The following is a 24,594-nucleotide window of genomic DNA, read 5'->3' as shown; positions in this document are numbered from 1 at the left end:
TGATGACCCAGCCTCAGGTATCCTTGATGCGAGAATTCTCCTGTCCAAAGTCAAAGTTTCAAGCTCTCTACCAAATCCAAGAGTGAACTGCTCCGTATCCCAATGGCATGAGCACCCGTCAACCGCTTCCACTGGGCGAAGGACCAAGATTCATAGTCGCCTGAAAAGACGGGTCTAGCTGCAGAGACGAATCTTGCCCTGACCCAAGATCGAACCCGTCTTGCGCCTGGTTTGGATCCCCAGCAGACCCATCCGGCCAGTTCATCGTCATAGTAGCCCAGAGATCGTGATACACCGGCTGACCATTCACTATGGTGGAAGCTCCGTTCGGCATCTGCTGCGCCAAGCCATGCGGTCCATTCCGGTTGAAATCTTGATCCCAGATCGGAAAATACGGGTCCAAAGTCCCATCAAACATCGGACACCCTCGAACGGTCCTCGGTAGCTTGTTCACCGGCGTTTCGATGTTCGCCACGCGGGCCTCGTACTTGCGCTTGATCACCGCGAAGATGACTTTGCTCGCAGACAAGACATCCATAGTTTTCGTCGCAGGGGTGAGCTCCTCATGATTTGCCGACAGCCTCGTCAAGTAGGAGTCGAACTGCAGCTGCTCGCGGGCGCGCGCGTGATCCCATTCCGGACACAGTGGCAGAGGAAAGGAGACGCGGATGGCGACAATGACCCCTTGGATGAAGCGGCCCCAGTCTATTGAGGCGAAGTAAATAAAGTCCAACTTGTCCAGGGTCAGAATGTAGTCGAAGAAGCTGCGGAGTAGGGTGAGAATCTTTTGGAGGCGGCTGACGGGCATGGGAGGGCCGAGATCGCTATCGCCAATTTTTGATGTCGAACGGAGCTGGAAGATTGGGGCTGAGAGGAGATAGATCTCTGTGAAGAAATTTGCGATGGTCATTGAATCTTTTCGCGGTTAACACATGTCTGTATCAAAAGGAGCAGGAAGCTTACGTTGATCGTTGAGACTACTGGGTATGTTGCCCTGCCACTCCCTAAACTGGCTTTCAAGACCCAAGTGCATAAAGTGTACTTGCTGCTTGACCTGCTCAGAGTTCGGCCTGACTTTTGCCAGCTCTGTCGCCTCCTCGACGATATGTTGCAGGCGAGCCAACCAAGCGAGCATATGATCGCCCTTGAGTGCGGAGGAGTGCTCGAGTATGTCACAGCATGTGCCGGTCCAGGAGGTGTACTGGAGCGCCGACGTGTTTGCCCAGCCGGTTGCAAACCTAGCATCGGTCAGAGAGGTTTTGCGGAAGTACTGTAAGAAAGGCAAGACGTGCGCTGAGATGAGATAGAAGCAGGCGAGGTAAGCGCGGATGCCATCGAGCCGATCTGGGGTGACGGGCGACGCGGCGGTGACGCCTGAAGGCGGGTCGACGAGCTCGAGATCGTGCAGTATCTCGGCGGCCATGCGGACGTATTGAAATGCCTGCTTGCTCTTTGGGCGAAGATGAAATGGATACCTGGGTCTGTAAGTGTATATCCAAAGTCAGCTAGATGAAGGTGGCCTACCATGCTGTGTAGATCAGGAGGCCTTGAAGGAGCTCCAATGTCCGCTCGCCGCCAGCAACGAACTTGAGGCCAAGAATCTTGCGGAACTCTTCATCGTAAAGCGTGTGCCCTTGTAATGCACTGGAACCTGATGCTGTCGCTAGGATGGCGAGAAGAAGGAACGGTTTCGTCTTTGATAGTGATGTGACGGTGGCATCAGGTGGTAGAGCGACACACGGAAAGTTCTTGAGCATGGTCCGGAAGGTCTGCAATAGTTTCTCGGCCGAGTCTAGGTTGAACTGAGGCTTCAAACCGAAGCTCGATACCGAGACGGAGGGTCCTGACGAGGGCGGTGAAGAAATAGTAGAATGCGAGCCGCTGCCAGAGCCGCTGAGGCCAAACATCATGTCAATCGAGTCCTGGTCGGAGTCCAACGGTAAGAGTTCCTCCATATACCGCTCGTGACGCGCGGCGAGACCGTCAACATCATCAGGCTCTTCCAACTGGGGCATCTCAAAGTCGATGCTAAAAGTCTTGGAAGGGCCTGGTGGAGGAGGTGGCCGCGGAGCGTCCTGGTTCCTGTCAAAGAATGAGCATGGGGACAAAGGTTCCGATAGTGCCAAGATGACGGGATACGACCGCAATTGAAGGATTCGACAAGGGGAACGGGATACTCACAGTTTGGATTGACGTGGCCGGCGTGTTCTTGGGCCGGTACGAAAGACGCATTCTCGCTTGAATTCCAGACACCTAATTCGATCGGCCAACGGGTCAGTATGCACATGGACTTATACGCCGAAGTAGATCGGAAGATAGCATCTCGTCTAGCGAAGACGGAGTGGACACACACACCTTCGACATATCCCAGTCTGCACACTAGGCTGGCACTTCACCTTGGCTGCTCTACAGGCCTCGCAGGCGTTCGTGACCCTCTGTCGCGGGGGCGCATTGCTGCTGCCTGTGCCTTCAGGGTCGACATTTGATTCCATCGCGATGGATGAGGAGTGAGGGAGGGTCCAGAAGGAACCGGCGGGGTCGGAAGGGTGGACGAGCCGGATAACAGCGTGGGGAGCAGGACTGACAGCGGTTCTGGTACTTGGGGTCGGGTCCAGCCAGCAGAACGGGAAGAAAGGACGAGGGACGATATCAATTGAGTCGCCGGGTCCGGACGAAGAGGGAGTTAAAGCCGTTGGACGCTTGGACAGCCGGGCCAGCCCCGATTGACGAGGCGATGGCACGAGTGGTTTTGAGGGTATTCCTTGTCTGCCGGGTTCTCGTCGACGCTGCTCAATGACCTGAGCGTCGCAGCGGCGAATGAACGATTGCTTTCAAAGCTCCACGCGTCTAGGGGTACGCAGCAGGCATCCGTCTAATGAGACATCGCGGTGACGGGAGGTCAGCGAAGGACAATGGGATAAGAGCGACCAATGATGTTCCGGTGACCGTCGGATGTTGGCGATTGGCTGGACGTAACAAACGTCCTCTGGGGAAGAGACGTACGTCGCGCTAATTCGACTCCGCTATTAGGGCGACGGCCAGGGGCCTCGACCGCTTGCAGGCCGACTCTGGACCCTGAGGTGGTGCACGCCGTGCACCTTTCATCTGCAACGACGTCTGAGGATAAGTTCCGAACCACTTCGGAGTGTTGGGTCGCACAGGCACAGCCAAAGACAATCATATCCCCTGAAATACGACCCAGCTGACGGGTAAGCGGGAACCCCGTTTGAGAGTTGAGTGAGAGCTTGACTTTGTCTCCTGGTTGTTTGAGGCCCGAGTCATTCATTTAGTGGCAACAGGTGGAATCCACTATTTCTCAGTTTGCATCCGAATAGCTTCATGTTTACTCTCAGTTCCACAAGGATGAAATTCTTACGACGGAACGGCAATTCAAAACCCACCGATGGTGACAATGGAGACAGAGTCTTGTAATCGAAATCATATCTTATGGTATGCTATTCGACTTCAGCCGCTGACGTGACTGGGCTTAACGAAGGATGCATCATTACTACTACTGTGTGTCCTTGATGTCGGGGTTGTTGCCCTTGAAGATGCGCTCGTACGCATCATCCAGTCCCCATACAAATTTGGAAATGTCATTGACATGGTACTTGGTCTTCTCATCGTTGTCAAAAACCAAGTGCTCGCCCTGTGTGTCGAGATCGATGCCCAGGCCCTTCCAGTTGGGAATATGCACACCTTCGCGATGCGCTTGGAAATCTGAGCTCGCGCATCGTGACGAGCAGTAAACCGTGCTTTGACCCAGCTGCTCCGCGCACTCCTCGCAGATAACGGCTTCTTCTCCGCTGCCGCCCATCTCCTCATCCTCGTCCTTAAGTTGGATGCAGCCTTCGCCGGCAGCGCAGCTATGAGCGCTGTTGAGGTGCTCGTCCTTTCTGCCAGTCAGCTTCTTCTACTTCTGCCTTGTGGGCAGCATAACTTACGTATCCCTCCTCGTAACATTTCTCCGAGTCAAAGACCGTCCTCTTAGTCAGGCTCAACTCGGCAAAAACGAGACACAACGGGCATGCCAAAACGTCCTCTGGAGACACCTTGCCCGAGCATACATGGCATGGGGGAAGGTCATAGAGTTCTTTATTGACCTGCGGACCTTGAGGAGGAGGCTGCTGCCGCTTCTGAGCTTTAAGGATCTTATCCTGCTCATGTGCCGCCTGCGCCCTCTTGAGCTCGTTAAGCGTCCGTTTGTGCCTATCCATGTTGCCGGACGCCTGTGACCTTGCTGGCCTGTCAGCCTCAATCTGAGCCATAACTTCTTCAATGTCTGAACCAGATCGTAGCTTCTCCACGTATTTCGTGCAGGACGGCGGAACTTCGCCTGTCTTTGGATCACGGAAGAAGACGTCGATGAGGACGTCGTTCTCCTTCTCCGAGGGAAGATTGTCAAACTTTGAAGCCAAATCCTCGAGTTTCGGCGCGTCGTCAACGCCCCTGTTGACAGCCCGGCGGACGTCCTCGACAAGAGTGGCGGTTGGCTTCTCTCCGTCCTCCAATGCCGCCTGAAAGTTGGCCCTGCTCATCGCGCCCTCGGCGGTGCGGCCTGCTGCGGTTCTAGGCAGGGTCTCGCGGTACTGTTTTGCCTTCTCCTTGTCGATGCGCGCCTCAATCGCCTTGAGATCTTCTGTGAAGTCCTTCAATTTTGCGAACAGATTGTCGAGGTCGCTCAAGAATGCGGTGTTGTTGGAGAACCACTCGTCCTTGGAGTCGAGGTATCTGCTTCTCATCGTCTGCACCACTTCTCCATAACAGTCTTTGCAATGCGCAACGTGGGCCTTTCCATGTTCCTTGGCACATTTCAATTTTATGCTTTCGGCTGATTCGACCGCCTCCTTGTCCCTCCTCCGCTTGTCTTGCAACGCCTTGATCTTGCTCATAGCGACTGCCGTTGCTGGGGCGACAATGGCGATCTGAATGTGTTGATGCTGAGGTGTATGCCCTGACCGATTCTTGAACAGCTGTGGATTACGGCCACCAAAAATTGATAAGATTGAGTGCAATGGTAAAAACGGGGGTAGCTCGGGTTTATGGATGAAGTCTGTTTCTTTGAGAAGTTGAATGTGAAATTCAGAGAACCAAGAGGTCCGTGGTCGAGGTGAAGTGGATTCTCAGAGCAACCAAGGTCTGGTGCACGGTGCTTCCCTGCCATTTCGGTGAAGATCAGCCGAGCTTCAGCCGGCGCATCCATGGCAAGGTCCGGTCCTTTCATCTGCCTTGAATCTGAACTTTACGGAGTCAACACAAACATCACACTTATCAAGACAGGACAACATGGTTAGTTCACTTCTTCCCTGATATCGCAATGTTGCGCTAATGATACGTTTGATAGGCCGACAAGCTCCGCAACCAGCAAGAACTCGAGCGCCTGCAGGCCAAGTATATTGGCACAGGACACCCCGACACCACGAGTTGGGAATGGAAGACCAATATCTACCGCGACACCTACTCCTCTATTGCCGGCCACCCACCCATGCTCTCCTACATGGCTTTGGCGGAGAATGAGCCCACGCAGCTGCTGAGGGCCAGACTGATTCGGGTACGTTCACCCTCTCGGGATAGCTCGTTCGAAATACAATATACAGTCTTGCTAACGTGTTGCCAGAAAATGATGCAACCAGCTGGTCCGCCACCAGTACGCGAAGATTAACCATCCACCGTACCATCATGTCTGGGTTTTGCAATTGGGAGACGAGAAAACGGCGTTGGGGACATGCTCATTGGGATCATAAAGGAGGGCACAGATACCCTTGATTAATCATTGCGAACAAAGGCTATTCATAAACGCGTAAGCTTGGAATGCTGCGTTCCACTGGGTATTCTTTACAACCTCTTCGACATACGCCCTTACACCACTCGTGCTCATGTCCATCATCGCGACGGCCCCGGCTCTGGAGCCTCCGACATGTCCACATCACCCTCTCCGTCCTCGCCTTGGATGCCCAAACTGGCGCCTATCTTTCTCTCAAGCGATTCATCTGCCTGCTCCCCGTATACAGTGCGCACCAAACCAGCGACGCCATCGATACCCATCTCCTCCTGTCCCCGCGGCCCGACAAGCCAGGTGATATCCTCGCTACCGTCGTTCGCCTGTGACGCCGGATTCTTCTGCACCTTGCGCACAACATAGCCCTGGGCCTGCATCCGCTTCAGAATATCCTCTGTCTTTTCCGCAGCGACGTTGGCTTCGGCATTGACGCGATTGAGGTAGCGCCGCAGCTTTTGGTCGGACAGCTCGCCGCTAGACAGCATGATTATGGATATGATGAGGGTGTAGAAGCCAATATACGAAGACTCGTTCTCGGCGCTGGGTGCCTTTGTAGGTGCGATAATCGTGGAGGTGCGGTATTTGGCAGGTAGTGTCGAGGAGAGGACGAAGACGCCGGAGCTGGTCTTGGCTTGGGAGCCGGACTTTAATGCTGCAAGGCGTTAGCATTCGCCGCAACTAGAGACGATCGGAAAGCATTCTGTAGGCATACCCTGACGCTTCTCTGCCATTGTAAACTTTTCCTTAACCGCCAGCTCTCGCAGCTCCATACCCCAGACTGTGCGGAGCTGCGATTGCGCCAAGTCGAAGACTTTCCTGAATGATCTTCCCTGGTCTCCAAGGACTGGCAGAACTGTCAGTTGCCATCGATGCCGTGCCCAAACGATAGTTTTCCTTACCTCGCTCCTTGATGCCCTCACGGCGGATCGGAGTTCGTGAAAATTCGCACGCAAGCACATAGCGCACCAACTTCTTGGCAAGCTGATCCTCCGGGGTGGCCTCGGCCTCACCGTTCTCCTCGTCCCCATATTCTTCTGCATCTTCGGAATCGTCGTGCGCGCGGCGTTGTCTACGTGCCGGGGCCTCTTCTTCAGACTCGTCTTCGACCTGCTGGTTGTCAGCTGTGCCTTCTTTGACCATCAGTGCGTGCCGCGGGGCATACCTGTCTTCTGCGTCGTTGTGTAGGAGGCATCTTGTCTGCGTGAATAATGTAGCTGAATGAGAATTATGTATATCCGCACAAGCCCATCCAGGAGGTATATATCGTTTCAAGAATGCAATCGAAGAAGATCCGATTCGTTGCGCAAGGTTTAGCCACGAAATGATGATCTAGACGCGCTGGGACGCGATTTTGGCAGGCGCACTTTACTTCGCGATCCACTTATCTAATCTCTTATCTTATCAGGTACCGTGCAGTCGCAAAATTTGGGAGCTTTGGCTCGTCATGTCCCAACATTCGTCAAAGGCTCGAATCACTTGTCCCTAACCTTCATTGGCGGGCGCCTTTCTTCCAAATGATTTCTCGAGCAGTTCTTGCTCGAAGTATATGCCTGCGATGCCAGTTGCGACTCCTCGACCGCCCCAGGGCTCTCAGCTCCCACCGAGTGGCACCTTTACGATCCGAGTTCCTCCAGCGACGGCATTATAGTAGTCCCGAGTCTGCATGGGATCGCCTCGAGGCGGACTCGCAAACGCAAGAAGAAGAGAAGGGTGGAGAGAAACTAGGAAGGAATCGAGAGCAAACCAAGGTCAAAAGTGGTCTCGACGAGCATATTGGACGACGTCAAGACCCCGCACCTGTAGAAGACGACATAGCATCGAGTAGCAAGGACGAGAACGAGCCCCCCGCGGCGAAATCAGATGGGCCTCTGTTGTTCAAGAAAACATGGCAGGATAGAGGGGACATCAGAAGAATGAGCGGCCGTGTGGTGAAACTCAAGCATGCTGTGCTTCCTGGCAACGCGCTGGGCAAGGTTGCCAGAGCGGTCATCATGCGCGATTCGAATAGGGCCGTCCGCAAGCTGCCCGTCGAGCATATGGCCGCAGAGAAGCAAGTGAATCTTGCTGCAGACTTGGAGAGACAGGCGCAAGAGCTCACAGAGGAGCAATCGCTGGCCAACATTGAGGAGCTGCGTCCCAGCGACTCCATCCTCTACAGGCACGAGTTTGATGAGCTGCTACGGAACTTGCTGAAGGGCTTCACAGTCTCTCAGCTGAAGGCTTATCTTCTGGTTGCGAGCAAGACTGCTCTGAAGAGCCCTGAACCCAAGGAACAGCCGATGTACAGCATTCTTAGAGGCACCAAATGCGAGCCTTGGGCGCCGTTGCGAAAGCTCAAGATTACTGGGTCACCCAAGGAAAGAATTGGATTAACTCTGTTGACGGAGGCTTGGGGCCTTCAGATCAGAGAGTACCTCGATGGTAAAGGTGTATTCAATCCCAAAATTGCCACGCGATTCCTGCGTATGCTTTCAAGTAAGTAACAGTAATCTGACACGTGCCTGGCAGATCATTGACTGACCCATTACAGGAGAAAAGAAGCGCCTCGACGCCATCAGAAGGACGTATCTTGATGCGGAAGAGAAGATTCTTATCGGGCAATCAAGTATTAAGGTCATCGCCACAAAGGCTAAGACAGACACCATTATGAAGGAATTGGAACAGGCGGCCAGGGATATGGTTGTTCAAACCATCAACGACGTTTTTTGGGTACCCAATGATGACGAGGTCGTCACGCTTTTGGAGCATTTAGGCCAGCTCACGAGCACCTTGATCAATCACAAGCCCAAAGAAAAGATTGTGGGTAATCATTGCCAACTGTAAAGGCGACTGTACTGACCAGAAGAATCAGATCGAGGTGGCATGGTTCCGCGACGGGCCCGAGCAAAGAGGCCAAGAACGCCGTGCCGACGTCGTTCAACGTCTCCTGCTCACCGCACTCTGGCCCAAACAAGAAACTGTATACCTCAAGGGTCCGAAAGACACTGAATGCCGACTCATTCCTATGGTGCTTGGGCGCGAGAGGTTTTCATGGGTGGACAAGTTGATTCAATGGTCTCGCTGGGCGAAACCAGTCAGCCGTGACTCCGATCCTGAATCCCGCATCTCACTGGAAGAGCGCGACGTCCTACGCAAGCCCGTCGAGGCACCGCCGGGACAGTCAGAATTTCCTGGGACTAGCAAAGCATACACCGCAACCGCCGCCAGCTTCGGTCACATTCTGCACAAGAATGCCGACGCCTTCAACGTGGCCGCTGCCACCGATCCCAGTCCACACATCTTTTCTCCCACCTCTCCTCCTCCCGCCAGCCTTGTTGCCCTGTCCCAGAGTCTCAACTCATCCAAACCCGTCACCACCTCACTCGTCCTCACCTTCCGCTCCCTCCCGTCCGTCAACGACTTAAAACCTAATAAGTCCAATGAGTCCGCTAAGTTGGAAACCGGTCGTCCCGACCTTCTCGAGCTGCAACTCACGATACCCGATGACCTACCAGAAGGGCCTCTCACGTGGGACTCATGCCCGAAGCGCCTCGTCGTGGTCGCGGATCAACACCACACCGACGTCTCCTTACCGGATCAACCCGTCGATCTGCGCATCTCCCAGACCGATCTGAGGGTCATTTCCGCCTCTGCTCTCGACGACTCCCCCTTCCGCGAGTACATCAACACCGCCGAACTCGACCTCCTCGCGGGACGGCTCGGCCCTCCCCCAATGATACGCATCGCGGACACGCCCTTCAATCCGCAAATCAAGAACCCCTCAGAACCGACGGACTACATGTTCGCGGGTCTGGAGATGCGCCGCACGCTGGAGGCAGACTACCAAGGGTACAAGCTTCTGTACACGAGTGTCCAGGCCGGTCACCACGGCGGTCGGCGCGCAGAGATGGTTCTCGAGGCGCAGCCTGCTGATCCATTTCTGCCCCCAGAGGAGCAAGACCTCCATGCTGCGAGGTTCCTGAGCCTGGCCAAGGACCTGGCTCAGGGCAAGGTGGTGAAGTGGGTGGGAGAGGTCGATGCTGAGGCGGAGAGCCAAAGGAGGTTAGCTGCCGCCGAGCCTGTGGCAGAGCCAGAGGGTTCGGACAGCAGCATGTAAGATGAAGTGAATGGTCAAAGTCAAGCTGTAATATGTATTTTATGTATAACATACAAACAAGCCTTGTAGAAAACATCAAGAGTTTATGATTCCTCTTTCTCGCAACGATATGTACCTGGTCTTTCGAGGGATTGAGAGGAAACCCCAACCCGGAAAAGGCCTGCCTTGCTACGTGCTTCAAACGGCGCCAATCCCAGCTCAATTTACCAGCCGTGAGCCACAGCCCGGGCAGGCGTCTCAAGAGGGATTTTCCCTAGGCGGGAAAGTAGGAGGCAAACCGATCCGCACGTCAAGACAACAGCACCACGACCAGATATTCATAGCGTTGGAAATCCTCACGGTCAAATAACACCGATAGAAGTATCACAACACCAGATCACAGGCGAGGGGGCACGGCAGTTTAACTTGGGAATCACTTCTAGGACTCTATTTTTGGTGCTAACTAAGCACGTATCATGAGAAGTTTTTTGACGTAATCATCCATCCTTCCTCCCGATATTCGTGCTCCGAGCCATATCATGTGTCCTCATGCCACGCAAAGGGAATTCGTAAAGCCGTAGAAGTGAGTGTCCATAGCTGGTGTGCCACGGAAGAACTCAGAACCCAACCCTGGTGAGTCAAGTAACTTATTTCTTGGCAGCCTTGGCAGCAGACTTGGTGACCTGTTGGTGAGAGTGTTAGATCATAACATGCAACGAAGAGGGATGAGGGATTGTGAACATACCTTGCCGGAACCACCAGCAGACTTGTCGACGGACTTGATGACACCGACAGCGACGGTCTGACGCATGTCACGGACGGCGAAACGGCCCAGAGGGGGGTAGTCGGTGAAGGGCTCGACGCACATGGGCTTGGAGGGAACCATCTTGACGATGGCGGCGTCACCGGACTTGATGAACTTGGGGTTGTTCTCAACGGACTTGCCGGTACGTCTGTCAATCTTCTCGAGGATCTCGGAGAACTTGCAGGCAATGTGGGCAGTGTGGCAGTCAAGGACGGGGGCGTAGCCAGCACCGACCTGACCGGGGTGGTTGAGAACGATGACCTGGGCGTTGAAGGAAGCAGCGCCGGCAGGGGGGTCGTTCTTGGAGTCACCGGCGACATTGCCACGGCGAATGTCCTTGACGGAGACGTTCTTCACGTTGAAACCAACGTTGTCACCGGGGACACCCTCAGTAAGCTGCTCGTGGTGCATCTCGACGGACTTGACTTCAGTGGTGACGTTGGCAGGAGCGAAGGTGACGACCATGCCGGGCTTGAGGATACCGGTCTCGATACGGCCGACGGGCACAGTGCCAATACCACCGATCTTGTAGACATCCTGGAGGGGAAGACGGAGGGGCTTGTCGGTGGGACGCTTGGGGGGCTCGATGGAGTCAATGGCCTCGAGGAGGGTCTTGCCGGTGACCTTGCCACCCTTGCCCTCCTTCTCCCAGCCCTTGTACCAAGAAGCGTTGGTGGTGGGGGCAAGCATGTTGTCGCCGTGGAAGCCGGAGATGGGGACGAAGGCAACGGTCTTGGGGTTGTAGCCGACCTTCTTGATGAAGTTGGAGGTCTCCTTGATGATCTCCTGGTAACGGTCCTCAGACCACTTGGTGGTGTCCATCTTGTTGATGGCGACGATGAGCTGCTTGACACCGAGGGTGTAGGCGAGCAGAGCGTGCTCACGGGTCTGGCCATCCTTGGAGATACCAGCCTCGAACTCACCAGTACCGGCAGCGATAATGAGGATAGCGCAGTCGGCCTGGGAAGTACCAGTGATCATGTTCTTGATGAAGTCACGGTGACCGGGAGCGTCTGAGTGATGTGTCAGTGCGTGCCTTGACAAAAATTTGCGCGCGGAAAATTGCGCCTGTCCAGAAGAGTGGTCTTCGGAGAGAGCATTTTCAGCGCAGAGCAGACTTACCAATGACGGTGACATAGTATCTGGGAGTCTCGAACTTCCAGAGAGCAATGTCGATGGTGATACCACGCTCACGCTCGGCCTTGAGCTTGTCAAGAACCCCTGGGAAAAATCAGTATGTTGACAGCATGAGGGGGGAATAAAAGTGGGTCCGGACATGCGTATTTGAATGAACCCTTGCCTATTCGTTTGTTAGTAAACTCGCAAATCAAGCGAGGATTGGTGTTCTACGAACCAAGCTCAGCCGCCTCCTTCTCGAACTTCTCGATGGTACGCTTGTCGATACCACCGCACTGGTAGATCAAGTGACCAGTGGTGGTCGACTTGCCAGAGTCGACGTGGCCGATGACGACGACGTTGATGTGAGTCTTGTCCTCCTTACCCATTTTGATGGTATTGGATCGAAGAAGTTATGTGTGGTATGTGAAAAAGCTGTTTAGAGAAAGGAAATGTCAGTAGCTGTTGACCCCGCGATGATGTCGCGATCCAAGATACTGTGGAGGGAAACTCACTTTGCAGGTACACTTTCCGTGTGGTATGCTAGACGAAGAGAGAAAGAAAGAAGACGATGAGAAGTTGTGAGGGGTGGAAGAGTTTTTAAAGGATGGGTGGGATGGAGATGGATGGTTGTGGTGGATAGAGGAGGGGAAAAGTTTGTGTCTGAGGTGGACGAGGGTAAGGTGGGCGCTCTAGGAGGGGTTGAAAAGTCTTGCGGCGGGGCAGAGTGGGTCCAGTGCCGCTCGCAGATGAATGCCCTAGAATTGTACCACACGCCAGCGATTTTTTTTATTTATTTTCAGATGAAATTGTGAGTTCTGATTGGCTGTTTGCGACCTTTTTGTGTGAGTTCTCGACGAGGTACCTCTGCGGCGTAGCTGGGTTGTCCCTCTCACGTACCACCCCGCCACTCGACCGACCCCACCAAGGCAACCTCCTACCTCACCTTGAGAAGACCATCTACGAAAGAGCGGTATTGAAGCGCGCCTTCCCCTGGCAACTTGTAAATAGAGAATCTGGCAGGTCTCGTACTTCTCTTTCGGTTTCGACGTGTGTACGGCCGCTCCTGCCCGACCCTGATGTTTAATTGTGAGTCGCGCGACAAGGACCTTCATAGCCCATGATATCACAGACGAGGGGCACCAGAAAAAAAAAGTTGGAGGGGCAATTTCTCGACCGCTGTTCGCGGGGCAACACCTTGCAAACGGGCAGCTACGGTAGCGTGCTGCCGCAGCTGTTCAGCGGCCTCACCTTCCCTTCTCAGCCCCCACTCCAGGGAGCTCCAGACTTTCCGCCGCAGATCCAAGAGGTGATGTCAATTGACCGGCTCCTCTCTGGCCAAAAACAAATCCATCACGATGAATTTTCAGGTCGGGAGCTAGTTGCCCGTGTCGTCTTACGGGAAGGAGGGGCGACTAGGGTCGTCCTGCAGTTTGGCCACCTCACCTCACAGTCCTTCCGATCGACCTCGTCCAGCCGTTTGTGGTCCTTGACCTTCTCCCTCCCCCTTTGCCGTCTCAGACCGCGCGCGCTCCAGACACGCAGCACACACACACAACTTTTTTTTTTCCCTCTCGTGCTTTGTCCCATATGCCAGGCTGCTACGTTTGAGAGACTTGGATGTACTTGTGCGGCGATAAGGCTCCCATGGCAGCCAATTCTGCCCCTCCACCCCTCCTAATCCCTGTCAGTCAGCAAGGTTGCCGCGCAGCCCAACCTGGAACCCCCAGTTGGCAGTGCGTCCCAGGTCTGAGCCCAACTCTTCTTCGGCATGAGTCACGTAGGGATTTTGGCGCTGCTTTGGCACCTCTGGCACTGCTACGGCTGGCTCTCTGGCGCTGGCACCGCTGCGGTCTGCGGCAGAGTGCGACAGACATCATGGTCCATCCTCCCAAAACTCCAAGGCTGCTCCGTGAGGCTGTCCTTGCCTGGGGCCCCTGTGTCTGTTATCCTTCGGCCTAAATACCATGGAAAACTCGAGATCGTCTTCCTAGTGACAGACTGCACGGCCTCGAGATACGCAAATGCTTGTGACGACGTCCTGCAAGACCAGAACCCCCTAGCGCCTCGCCCCCTTATGACCGCACGCCGACCACACCCTGGCTCACACCGAGGACGCATAAGTCCGAAAATGTGGCTGATGGGCGCGGTCGGTGTTGGGTTTGGCGGGCAGCTGGCAATGCGGGGTTCCTCGCAGAAGCGAAAGGGACAGCAACAGAAAAAAAAAAATCTGATCGGTGCTCCTTCACTCGCGAGAAGGGCAGACCGGGGGGTGGCAAGAAGCAAGCAGAACAGAGATCCAGGCCAGGGTGACGTGCAGCACATTAAGCGCCTGCGCCGCCCGACCAGGGGACATGAATTTTTCCCTTTTAGAGGGGCAGTAGCATTGCATGATGCACGTTGCCATGGCGCCGGACCTCCAGGACTATTTTTTCTACTCTGTCCCAATCCCTTGAAACCGAATAACAATTCGATGGGAGGCGAATTCCCGACGCGGGCTGTGGGATCGCCTAGATTGTTGGCGTCTGCTTGAAGCTGACCGCTTTCTTCGAGTCCAAGCCGTCGTGGGACAAAGCAACAAGTGAGGGGTAATTCCTTTCTATGATAAGATAAGAATATGAGACATCTGTTGCAGCCACGTGATCTTGAATACCAAAGTTTGCGCAACTTCATTCTTCTTCTTCCTCTTGAGCGTAGTGTTTTAGACATCATGGATTTTGTTGACCAGTGTTTACATGGCCCAGATGGGAAGTCCGACGAGTGACGTCGAAGACGGCCCCACCCGGGACCGTCCCGATCGTACCACGTGATCTAGTCCAACCAAGACACGGCCCACTGGGCCGGCCAGGCCCGGAGGTAACCCACGGCGACCTCTTCGAAGCTGGGCTCCGGCTGTGACAGGCAATGGATGTAATTTTTCCTCCTCGCCTAATATTTCTCACGGGAGATTGTAGGTTTGCTGGAGGCGTGGCTCACGAGTTTGTTCAATTGGAAAGAGACCGTCTAGTTTTCCTGTATACTCCTTCAATACTCACATTACCGACGACATCGACGACGACGACGACGAAGAAGACGACGAAGACGATAGTAACAACGACGATAGTAAAGCAGAGTAAAGCATATAACCACAGGCACGGTGCCTTGGTTCCTTGAATTCTTTCATATATGACCCACCCCCAGCGTCTGTGCGTTTCCACGAACGGTACAGTGACATACCCTCGTAGCGTGATGTAGGCGGCCCCTCCTCACTTCGACTCTTTGGGACCTTGCTCGGGGTTTCTCTCTGCAACAAGCCGTTTGACATGTTCATGCATCTCGGCGTGAAGCTCCTACCTACAAGTCAGCTTTGTTCTTCGATGGGTCAGGTTCAGGGGTGATGGCAAGAGGTCCAGCTTGATTTACAGTCAGTTTCTTGCTCCTCTCCTCGGCGGTAAGCTCGGGCGGCTTCGACTCTCTGGTCAATGTTAGATTGGAGATTCCCACAGTTCTTCGAGCATTACTTACGCGACGACGGCATCCTTGGCCCTTTTCCGGGCCATCTCCCTTCTTGTCCGGGGGTCTATCCAAGCTTGTTTGGACTGAGCCGCTGCAACACTCTTCGTCAGACAACGTCTCAACGACTAGCGCGTAGAACATGACGAACTCCATTCAGCCACTATGACATTAGTTAGCAAACCGATCACCCAATCTTTGGGCAAGGGACGAACTGACTCTTCTCTCTCTGCCACTCAGGGGTCTGTTCATGTCACGGCTCTGTTGGTTTCATGACTGCATTCCCGTCAGCAGCTAGTCTCATCCAGCACGAACGGCGAGAGGAGATTTCCCATGCACATGACTTACTTTTGTCCCAGTCGACTTCGTCGGAGGCAGTCCGTTCGGAGTTCTGGTCTTTCTCAGGGGCCATGGTTATTGTTATTGGTGATGGTGCTGGAAGAGGGGAATCGAAGAGCAAATTCAGTTGCGATAGGTTTGGGTTTAAATGCTTCTTGGTGGTCTGCTCTTTGATTTGTTCCCTCCATCTAGGAACTCACCTAGAGCCTGCCTTGTATATCCTACAAACCTTCGACGCCTACCGTCCCTCCTCACTTGCATTCACTGCTTGCCCTCCTTCTTACATTCACCCCTTGGCCTCCTTGATTGCCCGCCTTGATTTTCCTGCTTTGTTTTCCTTCTTTACTTTCCTCCCTGTTTCTACTACTTTTTCTCCTTAGGGAGTTTGCGCACGTCCTACCGAAGCCAAGCTATGTCGCCATAATAACCTCATGGGCTTGAACTCCATTCAGCAAGCCCATCACAAGTTCTAAATGTTGATGCAGCATTCAAACATCAGGAGGGACGAGTCACAAAGCAGGTTTGCTTTTTTTTTAAAAAAAATAAAAAAAGAAAAAAAAGAAAAAAAACCAAGGCATCGGCCTTCATTGAGACCTAGCAATTCATCATGTCCGAGAATCTATCGGATGGGCGTCTTATGCCTTTGATATTACTTGGCCTATTTCGGGTTACTTCACCTCTTTCCACGGCGACAAGACAACCGCTTCCTGACTTTGTGGCATACCGAATTATCATCATCCTTTATTCATGATTGCTGTCTAAATGCCCAGTCTAGCACCATGCATAGTACTCATTATCCTCCCATACAGCCTCCCCCTCGCCCTTCCACCGCAAACTCGGTATACTCCCGTCCAACCTCTCATCAAAAACAACCCTCACAGCGCCATCAGTACGATCACTCACCTTCTTCGCCGATGCCGCGACACCATCGTCCGGATTCCACACCAGCACCTTGGCCAGCCCCCAGTTTGAGGCTTCCAGCACCGCGGCATGTAGCAGCGCGGTCACATCAGCCTGAGGGTCTCCCGCCACGCGGAGCACTTTGAGCTTCTTCTCGCGGAAGTCGTGGTCCCAGCAGACCCACGCCTTTCCATCCGCCGTGACGGCCCCGCGGTTGACCACCTCCCGTTTGGCGAGCTCCTTCGCCATGAAGCCGTCCCTGGTGAAGTGCCAGGTGATCTGCGCCGCCGACGGCGCCAACGCGATGTGAGGCTTGCCGTCCGCGGGCAGATTCTCAAACTTCTTCCTGAGCAGGGCGACGTCCTTGTCGCAGAAGGCGGGGACCTCGTCCGCGGCGAGATATCGCACGCCCTCTGGCGGCGTGGGCTGCAACGCCGACGCATCATCTGGGATCAACGACACCTGGAGCGAGGGATAGACCGTCCAGCCCAGCTGCGCGTAGTACACCGTTCCGATGTCGCTGTAGAGAACGCTCGCCTTGGAGTCGGTATCCATAGCTTCCTTGAGCTTGTTCAGGAGAAGCGTAGCCATGCCGTGGCCTCGGTGAGACGGGTTCGTGTACACGGAAGCGATAGCGTAGGCCTTCTCCTCGCGGAAGGCTCCGGAGGCGTCGCGGACGAAGAGAGTCTTGGCGGTTGCTTCGCAGGAGGAGATGATGTGCTGCGGGTCGGCGGGGTCGAAGAGGACGTAATAGGTGCAGTTTTCCGAGAGCTTCGTCTTGGAGAGCGCGGTCTCACGGGTGATGTACGCCTCGAGGGACATGGGCGGGGCCCATGAGACGCCATTGAGGCGCCATGCGGCGTCACGCTGTGCCGGGGTCGCGGAGCCGAACTGTACGTTCTTCTCGGAGCTGGCCTGGGTCGTGACGAGGTCGGCCATGTTGAGAATGCTTGAGGCTGTAGATGAGGGTCGGTCGTGAGGCGGTTTGGTGAGAGGTTTATGGCCGTGGGGTAAAGGTGAGGTTGCAGGTACGCTTCGGTGGCTGCGTTTCAGCTAGGACAACCGACTCTCAGACCTGATGAGAATTTCCTGAAGATGCGAACTCAGAGTCGCAAAAACCAAACCGCTTTCAATATGTCTACAATGTGTATGTAGTAAAGCTGAGGTGAAGTCAACCTGGCAGCAGTTCCAAGGATGGCAGATCGCGGGCTCTCTAGCGGGCTTTGTAAGAGCCAGGGGACCTCCCACGGCGGGGTTAGGGGGCGTGTACCCCACTGTGGCAGCAGCTCGGGAGCTGGGGTATCCTAGAACCACACCCTGCAGTCGAGCTGCGATCCCACACTTCACCACCACCAATACGACTGCGCGAAATCGGGGGACCTGTCCCACGAGGTGCAGCAAACCAGAGGAGATGAGAGAAGAAAAAAAACGCACATTCCCCCGTTGATTGCATAGCTGTGGCTTGCTGCAGCCTCATTTTGAGTGTGCTCTGGGCCATGCAGAATTGATAGTTTGACCGGGGTGATACTCAAAAGGAAACCAGCTTCACATTGGCTAAACTCACTACTAGTCACACGCAGCCAACTGCTTTCTGAGGTTTGTTCTCGACACTCTTGCTTTCAATATCTTTAGGTCATCAGGTGTTTCTTTCCTCCTGTGTCAAGTCTTCTGAATACCCTTCGAGAAACTTTCTTCGCAGCATTGTTATAACCTCATTGCTTGACTACATCCGATATTTCCCCTCATCTCAGGCTCCTCCTGAAGCAAAAGCCTCCACTAGATGCTGGAACCCAATTCCGATCGCCTTCGTAATCCCGTCCGCTACTAGATCCTTATCCTCTGAGAAGGTGTCCTTCCACCGACCGCTCTTCGCAAAATACGTCTTGGCGAGATACACAAACAGGGTCCTGGCATCACCCTCCCTTTCGGGACCCTCCATCCGATAATCCTCCAGGACAGCGGACAGTAATTCCTCGATATGGCTGCAAAACATGACCTGGGTGCCAGGCCTAATAGCGTTTTGCAGTTCATCCCATATCGACATCCTTTGACTTTCTGTCAGCGGCCGTGGCTCAAGCTCCGTCTCATCATCGAACAGGAGCAAATCCAGCTTCTCCTTCAAGCCCGCCTTGATGTCTGTCGGCAGATGTATGTCGACAATATCGATGTGTCTTTGAATTTGCTCCCGAAGAGCATCCATAGACCACTTGTTTCCCGTCCACGTTGAGACAGCAGCAATCCAGTGTTCCGTGTCAGTGTTAGTGAACATTTCCTTCGCCCCACTGTCCTGCCGTTCTTGAGAGCTATCTTGCTCGTTGCTTACGGCGCCGTTTTCTCTCGCTACGTCTGCAACTTTCTTGGCCGCGATCTGGACATGCTCCACCACTTGGTTAAAAGCAATGCCAATCACGGCATAGCGGACTTCTCTCCAAACAGTCTCCCAAAGCAGGCTTTGAATGGTTTCAGACACCTTTTTGTTCTCGTTGAGCTCCAAAATCAGGACATGATGCATGGCATCAGTCGTCGTAAGAGACGGATGTACATCATACTTGTCGTCTAGATTGATGACATCGTCCGTCTTCGCAAAGTCGTCGCTGAACGGGTGAATAAGCGTGACGCTGATAGCCGGCCCGTCCCACGTCTTGGCTATCGCAACAAACTTCTTCACGATGGCAGCTTCGTGTTTGCCGACCGATCCAATGGTGATATACACCATGCACCCACCGAGGGTTGTCACTAAGTGTGTGAAGAACTTCCAGAGGGCACGTGGAGAGTTGTTGGCTTCTTTAAACTGGTCCAGGTCCAGGCCCGCCTGGGCCATCACCTCCGTTTTCTGGAAGACTATCTGGTGAACCAGGGAGGCTATAGCTGACTGCGCGGTCATGCCGCGGGTCCATATGAGATATGCGGAGGGGACATGGGAGGCGAACGTGCGCTGCTGCTTCTTCCAAATCAAGGCATGCTGGGGATCCGGGGCATCGCACTCAGCCTGGATGATCTTGGTCTCGTGGGAGTAGCCGGATGGAACATATTTCTGCTCCAACTTGAACCACTCTATCCACGCTTTCGATGTTGTCGTCTTGTATGTGGACTCCAGCTCCTGGTGGTATCCGGCCTCAAGTTCGAATCCCCGAAAAAGGTTCTTCCTGACTGCTTCGAAAATCGCAGCGTTCGGGTCCTCAGCCATGGCTTCCTGCTGTTAGCCTATGTCTTATATGAGAAACCTTGGCTAGCAGACCTTTGAAGCCTTGGTACATCTGATGTCTTTGCATCGGAAGATCTCTTCGGTAATGAGCCATCGAGTGACTTGACCACACTTGCATGTGTCTAACGTGCATACAAAGATCCGCGTCGTCTTTGATCTCTTGTTGCACCTTTCTCATCTTCGTCAAAAGATCGCCGTATCGCACCTCGAAAGGCTGCAGAAGGTCGACCATCGCCCTTCCTATTCATACGTTAGCCATTGTCTCGAATGCATTGTTCTTTCTACTCACTGAAAGAGCTTTTTTTGAAATCGGTGATGACCTTCTCCAGAAACTCTGCGACGGCTTCGTAGAGCTCGACAGTAAACTCTGTTATTCGTGGGGTCGCGTAGAGCATCGCATACCCCCTGATCCGTTCTAAGCTTCGGCCAATGTCGATAATGACCTCGAATACCTTGGAAAGAGTGTCGGAACTGGTTTTGGACATCTGCGGCATGTTAGCAATTATCTCTGAATACATGATACAGTCCCCTTACAAGCAAGACGAGCTTTATGCCGCCCCATATCAAGGGCAAGCCCGAGAAGTCGGCTTGGGAAAGGATGTCAAAGACTCCTTGGTAGTGATCCAGCGATTTGACGAATCTGGACATTTTCTTCTTGTCCAGGGTACCCTCCTTTGCTTGTTGAACCTGCCTGGCGACCTTATACAGCTCTTTTTTCCCATCTTGGCTCGTGCCTGCGAAACCGCCTTCGTCCTTGACGAACTTCTGGAGTGATAGGACAGCTGCCGTGTATGATGCCTCGGCCTTTCTAGAACAAGCGTCAGTAGCTCGTTTTATGTGTTGAACCTTGCGCTTCGTCTGCTGAGGCTGGTCTTCTGACACTAATGCTGGAAAGGCCTCTTGATGGCTTTGCTATATGCATGCCCGCACATTTTGGAGCGTCTATGGAAATAGGACGGCGCTCAGGGTCACTCACTCGTACTTCGTTCCACTAGCTCGGACATCACCGTCCTTGGCTGGGTCGGAAAAGCGCCGAATCACTTCATCATGAGGATTCCAGATAAACGTTGGGCTAGCAACCGTCGTGGGGCTCCCATCGACGCGATCCCAAGACGGGGTACGAAACACGACAGCCGTGTTCAAAGAGGGCCTCTTGTGCATGGCGCCGCTGCATGCCGGCGAGCCTTGGCACAAAAGCTTGGTGTCTCGGGAGCAGAAACTACGAGGTAGAGCAGTCTTTAACGATCAGCGAAAGACTCTAAATCGTATCTTGATCAAGAAAATCGCATCTTGAAGGACTCCAAGTTACAGATCTCCAAACAGGCTACGGCGGGAAATTCGGCGGTGATGGCACCTTGTCCATGAGCCTCGAGGGGCACTAGCTAAAGAACCGCAATCCCAACGAGAGGGAGCGGGCCCCAAAGACCCTGACAGGCCAGACTCAGACCCGACCTTCCCATGATTCTTTCGCAGGGCAGGGGGGCCGTAAGGAGGGGTGCGTGAGACAGGAGAGAAGGGTGAGTGTAGCAAATATTGCTTATTCTCTTCGAATCTGCCAATCAGCGACACAGTAAGGTCCCGTGATACAAATGGAAGCCTCAGCTCGTGGCACGAAAAGCAAACAAGCTCTTTCTTGTTTGGGGTTGATCCTGGTCGTCCTGCGAGTTTCGGTCACCAACTCGGTCTAGATCTCGGGAGCAAAATGGTACAAAGCCACTCGAGAGGCGGCTGAATTTTGATAAAATAGGAGATAGGCACCCCTCGGCCGTTTATCCTCGACATCATCCCAAGAGCCTACCATTATTGACTCCCATGATATTTTCGTGCTGTATCATTCTCAGACAGACAGTTCGATGGGAGGAATGCAATGCGGAACGCCACTATCACCATGGATGCCGCCGTTACCGAGCAGGGGTGCCTCAGCTCGCGGACAGACCACTTGTTTGTCATTGGATCATTGGAGGCAGCAAGGCATTTATTGATGCATGTGAGGCCTAGCGCCGTTCTTCTCTGCGGTCAGGATGTCCCGACCGAGTCGAGTCCGTGATGGCGGGAGCACAAGCGCTACTCACGGCATCAAATAGCACACATCTCAATCTGAACGTCGTCGGTGCCATGTTGTCGTCGCACTCGGGATGAACACACCGACGCCCGAGCTGCCAACAGGGAACGGGAGCTACGCGAATGACAAGGACCGGAGACCGAGCGAACGTAACGGGGCCGATGTGGAACCCCGTTTAGCAACTTTCCCAAATAGGCCAGCCCGGAAAGCGGGGCAACTTTATTGGAACCAATGACACTCGAGGACCCTGCGCCAACGCGGCGGAATGGAGCATCCTAATCACCGCGAGCCATCCAGGTCCATTTACAGGGGCACCTGCTGTTGTAAGAGAAACACAATCCAACTCGAAAAAAAAGGTCTCCGGTTCTGCACACGTCTCATGACGATCTCGTCCATGATCTAGGAAAGCCGAACGAAAGCCTCCCTCCCCAATCGGCATCCGCAGCCACCGCGACTGCGTCCCGCCACCCGACACCGATGCGAGGCCTCAACGCAAGGTCCCGCGGGGACCGCGACACAGCGAGCCTCCTCGCCCCTGGGAACTACGACGACGACGCCTCATCCCTGCACAGCAACCGGAGCGATCAGGAGAGCGACAGCGACGATGACCAGCTGCAGCAGCGCGCCCGCAACAGCCGCGAGCTGCGCGCCGCCGACAGCATCGTGTTCATGGAGGAGGACGAGGTCGACAAGCTCGTCACCGATACGCGCAAGAGGAAGCAGGACCTGCATCGCCGAGGGTCGGGGCTCGCTGTTCCGAACCCACTGAGGATGTTCGGACGTGCCGACGCCGATGGCGCCCGGCCGGGGTCCAGCAATGGGTCCTCGGAGGACTTGTTGACCGAGAAGGACAAGAGGCAGCAGAGGCGGACGAGGCGGGAGCAGAAAAAGCAGAGGTTGATGGAAAAGGCATCGTACGGCGAGGACGGCGAACTGATGTACGAGATGGAAGAGGGGGCGATGAAGGAAGGGAGCTCTACCGGCGAGAGCAGTGAGCGAGATGACAGCGATGAGATCGACCGGCAACGATTGAAGATGAACGAGAAGACGAAGACCGAGAAGAGGAGGAGCTGGCGCAGGTCGCTGTTCATCTACGGTATGATCTCGGTCGGCTTCGCGATACTAGTGCTGGTGGCGTGGAAGCTGTCGATGAACAGGAACTCAGCGCGGAAGGACGACTTCGTCAGCAATGGAACCGCGCTCTTTGCGCCGACGACGATTATCATCAGTCTGGACGGCTTCCGCGCCGACTTCCTGCAGCGCGGGCTCACTCCGAGATTGAACGCCTTCGTCAAGGAGGGCGTCTCGCCAAAATACATGAACCCGTCGTTCCCCTCCGTCACATTCCCGAACCACTACACCCTTGCGACCGGCCTCTACCCCGAAAGCCACGGAGTTGTCGGCAACACCTTCTGGGATCCCGAAATGCTCGCCGAGTTCTACTATACCGATCCGGCGCGCAGCCTCGATGCCAAGTGGTGGGACGGCGAACCGTTCTGGGTCACTGCCGAGAACCAGGGTATCCGCTCTGCCGTTCACATGTGGCCTGGCAGTGAAGCGCATATCCTAGGCATTGAGCCTACCTTCCTGGACAAGTTCAACGGCAATGAGCCCCTCGAGAACAAGGTCAGTAGGATCTTGGAGTTCCTCGACAAGCCCGGTATGGAGGACGAGAAGGCCTCGGTGGAGGACATGCGACCGCAGCTCATTGCGGCCTACGTCCCCAATGTCGATGCGGATGGCCACAGATACGGCCCCAACAGCACGGAGATCCGCTCCACCATTCAGGATGCCGATACCATGATGGACCAGCTATTCCAGGGGCTCGAGCAGCGCAATCTTACCGGCATTGTCAATGTCATTGTCGTCTCCGATCATGGCATGGCCACTACCGACACCACCCGCCTCATGCAGCTCGAGGATCTCGTCGATACCTCCAAGATCGCGCACACCGATGGCTGGCCTCTGTACGGTCTCAGGCCGAAGAACCCCGACGACCTCCAGGGACTGTACGACGGCCTGGCCGAGAAGGCCAAGACCAACCCCAACTTTGACGTCTACCTCCGCGACGTCAACATGCCCGAGCGCTATCACTTCTCCAACAACAAGCGCATTGCGCCGCTATGGATCGTCCCCAAGACCGGCTGGGCAATCGTCACCAAGGAGGAGATGGACGTCGCCAAGGCTTTGAAGGACGGCTCGGTCTACAACCCTCGCGGACTGCACGGATACGACCACGAACACCCGCTGATGCGCGCCATCTTCATCGCTCGCGGCCCTGCATTCCCTCATCCGCCCAACAGCCAGATCGACAACTTCCGTAAGCTAACCCCTTTTCCAGTCTTTAGAACGTGAACTGACAGAGACAGAAAACATCAATGTCTACAACATACTTTGCGACTCTGTTGGTCTTGTCCCGAAGCCCAACAATGGAACCTTGCGCCTCCCGCTGTCACCGTTGGGCACCCACAAGTCCGAGGACACTCCTGCGGAGCCACAAGACCCCGTCCCCGCATACACCACCTCCCAGACGCCCGCCTCTATTGCCACACCGATGAGCGTATCACAGGCGGTTCAGTCATCAACGCCAGCAGCCGAGTCGGTCAAGACCATCCAAATTGACCCTCCTCAGCCGTCACCGACGGACGCCGCGGAGGAGAGCAACGGCGCAGACGAGGACGCCATCGAAAAGGGTAAAGAAGCCATGAAGGGATTCTGGGACTGGCTTACAGACAAGTTTGATAAAGTCTGGGATAAGATTACAGGAAACAAGGGTGATGAGGGTTCGGAGAACTCAGAATGATGTGCTGCTTGTAATATT

At 54.5% G+C, this 24,594-nt stretch overlaps 10 protein-coding genes across 10 annotated transcripts; 3 read left to right on the top strand and 7 right to left on the bottom strand.

Moving 5' to 3' along the window:
* Positions 1-118: 118 nt before the first annotated feature.
* Positions 119-2,232, bottom strand: GCG54_00009210 (uncharacterized protein; the record flags this gene model as incomplete). The annotated part of the gene is made up of 4 exons (XM_045409159.1): positions 119-885; positions 964-1,475; positions 1,525-2,075; positions 2,182-2,232. 4 exons carry the CDS (start codon positions 2,230-2,232, stop codon positions 119-121), a joined length of 1,881 nt encoding a protein of 626 aa, XP_045256404.1.
* Positions 2,233-3,511: 1,279 nt separating this feature from the next.
* Positions 3,512-4,892, bottom strand: GCG54_00009209 (uncharacterized protein; the record flags this gene model as incomplete). Its single annotated transcript, XM_045409158.1, has 2 exons — positions 3,512-3,892; positions 3,945-4,892. The coding sequence occupies 2 exons, from the start codon at positions 4,890-4,892 to the stop codon at positions 3,512-3,514; spliced, it is 1,329 nt and encodes a 442-aa protein (XP_045256403.1).
* Positions 4,893-5,286: 394 nt separating this feature from the next.
* Positions 5,287-5,662, top strand: GCG54_00009208 (Splicing factor 3B subunit 5; the record flags this gene model as incomplete). The annotated part of the gene is made up of 3 exons (XM_045409157.1): positions 5,287-5,289; positions 5,345-5,551; positions 5,618-5,662. 3 exons carry the CDS (start codon positions 5,287-5,289, stop codon positions 5,660-5,662), a joined length of 255 nt encoding a protein of 84 aa, XP_045256402.1.
* A 221-nt stretch (positions 5,663-5,883) lies between these two features.
* Positions 5,884-6,919, bottom strand: GCG54_00009207 (uncharacterized protein; the record flags this gene model as incomplete). The annotated part of the gene is made up of 3 exons (XM_045409156.1): positions 5,884-6,431; positions 6,492-6,623; positions 6,679-6,919. 3 exons carry the CDS (start codon positions 6,917-6,919, stop codon positions 5,884-5,886), a joined length of 921 nt encoding a protein of 306 aa, XP_045256401.1.
* A 374-nt stretch (positions 6,920-7,293) lies between these two features.
* On the top strand, positions 7,294-9,875 carry GCG54_00009206 (uncharacterized protein; the record flags this gene model as incomplete). The annotated part of the gene is made up of 3 exons (XM_045409155.1): positions 7,294-8,254; positions 8,310-8,578; positions 8,625-9,875. The coding sequence occupies 3 exons, from the start codon at positions 7,294-7,296 to the stop codon at positions 9,873-9,875; spliced, it is 2,481 nt and encodes an 826-aa protein (XP_045256400.1).
* A 626-nt stretch (positions 9,876-10,501) lies between these two features.
* GCG54_00009205 (translation elongation factor EF-1 alpha) lies at positions 10,502-12,164 on the bottom strand (the record flags this gene model as incomplete). The annotated part of the gene is made up of 5 exons (XM_045409154.1): positions 10,502-10,537; positions 10,600-11,672; positions 11,782-11,880; positions 11,936-11,959; positions 12,014-12,164. 5 exons carry the CDS (start codon positions 12,162-12,164, stop codon positions 10,502-10,504), a joined length of 1,383 nt encoding a protein of 460 aa, XP_045256399.1.
* Positions 12,165-15,020: 2,856 nt separating this feature from the next.
* Positions 15,021-15,679, bottom strand: GCG54_00009204 (uncharacterized protein; the record flags this gene model as incomplete). The annotated part of the gene is made up of 5 exons (XM_045409153.1): positions 15,021-15,104; positions 15,178-15,229; positions 15,280-15,361; positions 15,419-15,430; positions 15,616-15,679. The coding sequence occupies 5 exons, from the start codon at positions 15,677-15,679 to the stop codon at positions 15,021-15,023; spliced, it is 294 nt and encodes a 97-aa protein (XP_045256398.1).
* A 698-nt stretch (positions 15,680-16,377) lies between these two features.
* GCG54_00009203 (uncharacterized protein) lies at positions 16,378-17,445 on the bottom strand (the record flags this gene model as incomplete). The annotated part of the gene is made up of 1 exon (XM_045409152.1): positions 16,378-17,445. The coding sequence occupies one exon, from the start codon at positions 17,443-17,445 to the stop codon at positions 16,378-16,380; it is 1,068 nt and encodes a 355-aa protein (XP_045256397.1).
* An 808-nt stretch (positions 17,446-18,253) lies between these two features.
* Positions 18,254-20,872, bottom strand: GCG54_00009202 (uncharacterized protein; the record flags this gene model as incomplete). The annotated part of the gene is made up of 5 exons (XM_045409151.1): positions 18,254-19,695; positions 19,745-19,951; positions 20,001-20,196; positions 20,246-20,519; positions 20,688-20,872. The coding sequence occupies 5 exons, from the start codon at positions 20,870-20,872 to the stop codon at positions 18,254-18,256; spliced, it is 2,304 nt and encodes a 767-aa protein (XP_045256396.1).
* A 1,166-nt stretch (positions 20,873-22,038) lies between these two features.
* On the top strand, positions 22,039-24,576 carry GCG54_00009201 (putative pyrophosphatase/phosphodiesterase; the record flags this gene model as incomplete). Its single annotated transcript, XM_045409150.1, has 3 exons — positions 22,039-22,070; positions 22,130-24,093; positions 24,143-24,576. The coding sequence occupies 3 exons, from the start codon at positions 22,039-22,041 to the stop codon at positions 24,574-24,576; spliced, it is 2,430 nt and encodes an 809-aa protein (XP_045256395.1).
* Positions 24,577-24,594: the final 18 nt, after the last annotated feature.

The sequence above is a fragment of the Colletotrichum gloeosporioides genome (assembly GCF_011800055.1).
Source record: "Colletotrichum gloeosporioides strain Lc1 chromosome Unknown consensus_117, whole genome shotgun sequence".
Lineage (NCBI taxonomy): Eukaryota > Fungi > Ascomycota > Sordariomycetes > Glomerellales > Glomerellaceae > Colletotrichum > Colletotrichum gloeosporioides.
This window is presented reverse-complemented; position numbering and strand designations above follow the sequence as displayed.